This window comes from Carassius auratus, chromosome 23 (assembly GCF_003368295.1).
Source record: "Carassius auratus strain Wakin chromosome 23, ASM336829v1, whole genome shotgun sequence".
NCBI lineage: Eukaryota > Metazoa > Chordata > Actinopteri > Cypriniformes > Cyprinidae > Carassius > Carassius auratus.
Window position 1 is genome coordinate 3,063,020 of NC_039265.1, and position 5,989 is coordinate 3,069,008.

Here is a 5,989-nt window from a genome sequence, read left to right on the forward strand (position 1 = left end):
TCATCATTACATACCTGGATATCCTGGGAGATGTAGTTTCTGTGAGACGCGAATTTGTAGTTTCTCCCTTTGGGTAGTTTTAAACCGAAGCAATGCAATAAAATATAGATATTGTATTTTTATATTTATATTTATATGTTAATTATATTATCTGACAAGTAAATTGCAGTTTAAAAACGGACGTGCTGACGTCACATTAGAGTAATGGTTGCTGGGCGTTGTAGTTCAAATAAGGTGGGCGTGTCTGCAATGCGCAATTCTGTAATGCATTCATTTGGAATGACATCCCGATGAAAACACAGGCTTTCCACTTACACTTATTTGACGTCTTAAGATGAGCAAAGCCATTAATGATTGGGAGATTCTGTGTGGATGTAACACTGGATCTCATACTCTACCTAGTTTGCAGTAGTCATTATTAAAACAGTACGTTGTTCTATTCTATTCAAATGTATTATTATTATTATTATTATTATTATTATTATTATTATTATTATTATTATTATTATTTAATCTCTGCTCTATTGTTTTGGCTGGCCAATGTCCACCAAGACAGATGGAATAATTGTTCATTTGAATTTTAAGGTCTTAAATAATATGCTGCATTAATGGGGTCATTCAGTTTCCCCTTTGGTGATCAGTATGCGCCTTTATACTATAGCCTGCCTGTCTGTTTCACAGCCTCCCAGGGAAAAACTGGACCATGCAGCGTTACGTAATCAAGTAAAGTCATGCATAGTAATTTTCACACAGTCCCTTGCTTTGCAGACGGTCCCTAGAAGATTGCCCAGATATGTGCGTAACGCAGAGTCCCTTGCTTCCATTCATTAGCTGCGCGCAGGAGGGTGTGTGTATGAGTGCGTGAGTGTGTGTGTGCGTGAGTGTGACACACGGGATGAAGATGATGAGACTCCTATAGGACAAGTGAACCTTCTAGATTGGATACATTTCGGGGTCGGACCTGATCAGCGTGTCTCCATTAAGCGGACACATATCTGCCCATACCGCCTACATCTAGAAGAATATCTGCGTCTCTCTGTATGATGCCGACACATATGAGATTTCGGAGAAGGTCATTTCTCGGGCTTATATTTCTATTCTCGCTCTCCACTTCGGCACTGTACTTCATCTATTCAGCTCCTGGCATAGGTAAGGCACTGAAACATTTAGTCTTTCAAGAATGAATAACATCTATTCTGAATAGGCTACATGTGGGTGACATCTGGTAATTGGGGCTGGTGTGTTTTACATAGTCAGGATTCTCAGCTGATGATGACTGTATGACGAATATCGATTGTTTTTAATTTACCATGTATACAGTATTATATAATAAACCAGCGATCGGCTGTGTGTGTTTGGGGAGCCAGTGTCCCCATCAGATCCGTGTCTCTGTGCTCAGCGTGTAGACCTCCATTACAGAGAACGCTTCCTATCTCCAGGCAAACAGCATAAACGAGCCTCATCTGACTGAATTAGGCTTTGAGTTTAACTTCGTTGATAGATAGTGTTGTAATAACATTATAAATTGCGCTAATATAGGCTATCTGCGGCTTTCCGGGAGCGTTTTAAACGCGGCATCGCGTAGTTTTCGGTCAAATCCCGCCCCACGGACGCACCTTCCAGGCAGAGAAACTCCAGTCTACGAGCGCTTCCGTCATGAATATTTGATTAGGATATGCTTTAGTTACTAAGAACTATTACATCTTGAATTTTAATACGGGTTATAGTGGGTTTGGTAAATTCATTTTGGCGAATAATTTTACATTAACTTTATTTATGTATTTATTTATTTATTTATTTAATAATTTATTTAAAATAATGCAATTAAAGTATTAAACTTACGTCAAGAATATTTGTTAATCCATATGATTTAGGCTACATGTGTCGAAGTAGGTTACATTAGGTTGATATAAACGACCTAAAATGTGAGAGAGAATATAAAACATTAAGTAGCCTTTATAGTCTACTGAACATTGAGATCTAATCTGAGGCAATGCAAAGCTGTGGTTTTGCAGCTTTAGAGAAGAACTTGCGGTCCAGTGTGTGTGATCTGTCTTGAGAGTTGTCTTCTGTGTCTTCTTGATATTTCGTTGTCATATAGTCTATATGTCACCCTTTCTCCTCTCTAGACTTCATCTGCATTTCCTCAACTTATTTCTAAATTGTCTTTATTATTAATGGAGACACTTTAAAAAGCATTTAGCTTCCTTCTGAGTTCCCCGTGTTTAAAAGAAGAAGAAGGAGCAGTAATTCTAGTATGTTAAAACTGAATGAAGAGTTCTGCAGAAGTTGTTTGTCCCGGGGGGAGGAGATTGACATGTGAAGGGAGTGCCCTCTTGATCATTTAAACGCTGGGAAACACTGTCCCTTGTGTTTCTGGTAATTGTGGGGCTTTTTTCTGGCTTTGACACTCAAAATATGAGCTCTTCTTTGGAAATCAGTGACTTTAGGTTATCCTCAGCCAGAAAACAATGTTTTGAAGGAATAAAAAAAAAAAAGATTCCTCAAGTTTAGTAATCTTACTATAATATGAAAGATTGTGTCATAATTTGCTCACCCAATCCCATATGATTATTAATCTATGCAAGACAAATAAGAACATTTTTAGTATTCTCTAGTTATTATATTATCAACCCCATAATTTATTGCTGTTATTATAATAGTAAGAACATTTAACCTGTATCAAGGACACCTTAAAATAATCATAATGTGTTACCAAGTTAGGTGGAATATCTTTAAATTATATTAAGCTAAATATTTGCTTCCAAGATATTGACTACATGTTGTAAAATCAGGTAGATGGGCTACATCATCTTGGATTGTAATTAATAAGAGTTATTAATATTTACTGAGAAAAGACCCCAAATGATGACAGCTTAGACAAAAGCTTTGCACAGACATGCTGATTTTTAAAAATTATGTATATATAAAAAAATAATAATTAAAGGACATGCTATAGTGACATATCTTTTCTTCTGTATTGTGATATACAGTGCTTACAAATCAATAGTTCCATAACATGCACGTTTAATTTCATGCTAACACACCAGTATTACATCAACCCCAAGCTTTCACCCGCTCTAGATATGAAAACGATTGAGTGTGCCAGGAATTACAGTAGATACAGTAGAGCTCAGTTTGGCCAGAGACACACGATCAGAGTGCTGTGTATCTCTCTGTATTACATGCGGTGGAAGCATGGACACACATGTCTGGTGTCCCCATGGAAACACGGGCAGCAGCTCTGTTACCCCTGAGGGCTGTTTCATGTTTGCGAAGGGAATTAGGTTCGTAGGTCACGGAAACCTACAGTAAACCACTTACTGCTCATTTGACAAGCGCCGTGGCTCTGGGGAGCAATCGCGGGCCACAGATGTGTCTGATTGCTGCAGTTTATTGAATTAAACCAAGAGAAATCCTGCAGGAGCTCACTGGAGCACAGATCCTATTTATAGACGAGCACCCCATGGAGACCCAGGTCCTCTGCTCGTCCTCTGAGCAAACCACTGAACGCCCGACAGAAGACCGAAGGGGACGAGGAACCGTCTTTCTGCAGCACTGCCTCCAGCCCAGTCCTGAATGTGCAGTGGAGGTTCAGAAAGGGTCGGATTGGAGAAAGTGAGGAGTGCATCTGACACAATCCTGATCTTCATGATGGTCATTGTTGAAACTGTTGAGCAATGTCTCTAATCCATGACTATGGGGTTAGATCCAATGATTCCCATGAGATGGTGGTCCTACATGAGATTATGCCAAGTACAGTAGGTCCTGGAAACACATTCAAACCGCACAGATGATTGGGTGACATTTATGAGGTTTATCAGTCTGTTTTCCCTTAGATTTTAGGGGTAGTTAACAGTTGGGGTTGTCTGACAGAAATGTTCTTGAGCTAGGAACAGACGCCTGAAAAAACAGATTCTCCTCATGTCTAGCAGCTAACAGCATAGTGTACATGGTGACCTTCTTTTGTCTGTCTTTTAAAGGTTATTCATCAAACCACATTTGTGTTCCACTGCACAGGATCTTGCACCACACTCTGTGTTGGTCTTTCTAAACAGCAGTCTACCACACTTTCCGTGAAGCCTGTAGTTTCGACTGACAGACTTGTGGTTATGTTGGATTTTGTGTGTGCCAGAATGTTGCATGCTCAGCCACAGCTCACATCTACATAGGTTATTATTTAATGGTGGACTTGAAAATATTAAATGATCTTTATCATCGTGTATGGATATCAGGTCAAAAGGGAAAGACAGGATTTGCCGTTGTTGTTTTTGTGGCTTCTAGATGAAAAGCAGGTTTGAAATAAACTTACAGGAAACTGGGACTCCAGGCGCAAGTTGATTTAACCCATAATCATTTGTTTTGTTGGTAAGTTAATTCAGTGTAACCAAGTATTTTGTTATATTTTTTTTCCCATTTTATCGGTGTATGCATGCATGTAAGAAAGGTTAGCACTTTTGCAAACAAGTATGCATGACTTTTACTTTTTCCCTCTTCAAGCTTTGTGACCACATAGGTTGCCACATGCATTGCACTCTTATACTTGCACATATATGTGCAATGCATGTGGTAACCTATGTGTTCAACTCTGCAATCCCCAAAAACCTACTTAAACGAACGCTCGTGGAGACACATGCGAATACTTTAAAGCTACAAAAGACCCTCCATCTTAGAGCCGTGCAGAAACAGCATGTACTGAAAGAATCATTCACGTCTTCCTGTAGTGGTGTGAGAGGACGTTTATAATGCGGGGTCCTACCAACCTCACATCGACATTGTTTTATCTTGTAGAAGTCAATGAACTCTGGGACTGGCTTGACACAGAGTGGAACGTAGTTGCTTAGAGGCAGGGCATTCAGCTGGTCTCTGGTTATTTGCATGGACATTTGCTTACCGAAGATTAGGGCACATGGAAACGCCACCCGAAGGATCATGGGTAAAAGAAGGGCAAAAGCTTCCACCATGTCATTTTGTGATAGGTAGGGAAATATCGGTTTGCCCACCTGTAGTTTGATCCACATGTTAGACAAAGAAAAACAAACACGGATATAAAAGATTTAAATGATTAGTTATTTGTGAATATCTTTTTTTATGCATATTTAGTTATTAGTTTATTACAAATGTTTGCAGTGTCATTTGTTCTGCAGTGATGCAGGAGATGAATCTAGAAATATTGAACCCTTACACACTCAGACTGTCATATTCTGTCTTACTCTGGTGAAATGCTCACGGTTATAGGATGTTATTAACCACACGTTGTACCGGCATTGAAAGCATGCCCACTACAGCTACAGTCTAAAGCCCAAGGACAGTCATGTGACACTAAAAGACATGAATGGAATTTGGTTAAATTGGGAGCAGATAGCCCTCCTGCTGCTGGGTTATCGCTCTTCTCAACCCTTTCCAGCTCTGCTTCTGTAACGGCCTCCATGCTCCTGAAACTGTATTGTGAGACACACTAAACCTCCATGTGATGGCACATACAGTCTGGTGCACTATCTGTGCCAGCTGATTGGGCCGCAGGTACTGCCTCGTGCTCCGAGTAAAGAGAAGGACCCTAACAAAACCACCTGAAACACCATTGCCTTTTTTGGAGTTGTCTTGCTTTTGCCTGTCTAGTGCATTTACATTTATGCATTTAGCAGATGCTTTTATCCAAAGCGACTCACAGTGCATGCAGGCTGTACATTTGTTTTTGTTTTTGTTTCATCATATGTGTTTCCTGGTAATTGAACCCACAACCAGAGATCTCACAGATCTATTGTAGATTCAAAGGAAAGCCTTTGGCTTGAGTTCAGAAGGCATGGGATAACACTAGTGTTGAAGTTCTCAGGTAATATACTGACACTGTCAGAGAGATTATATAATATTTGCTGTAATTATTATAACCAGAAACCAAATATTATAGTTAAAAGTGGATAAAACCAGTATGACTCACTTCATCTGATATACAGCATGTTGTGCTCAGAGCCACCATCTCTGCATGCGT

General features: G+C 39.6%; 1 protein-coding gene across 1 annotated transcript in view; it reads left to right on the plus strand.

The window, feature by feature from the left end:
* The first annotated feature begins 781 nt into the window (after nt 1-781).
* LOC113040991 (beta-1,4-galactosyltransferase 5) overlaps nt 782-5,989 on the plus strand; it is a 19,733-nt gene continuing 14,525 nt past the window's right edge. The window contains exon 1 of the mRNA XM_026199234.1: nt 782-1,149. Coding sequence (XP_026055019.1) covers nt 1,041-1,149 — 109 coding nt within the window. The 5' untranslated portion in view covers nt 782-1,040. The remainder of the gene's footprint in view (nt 1,150-5,989) is intronic.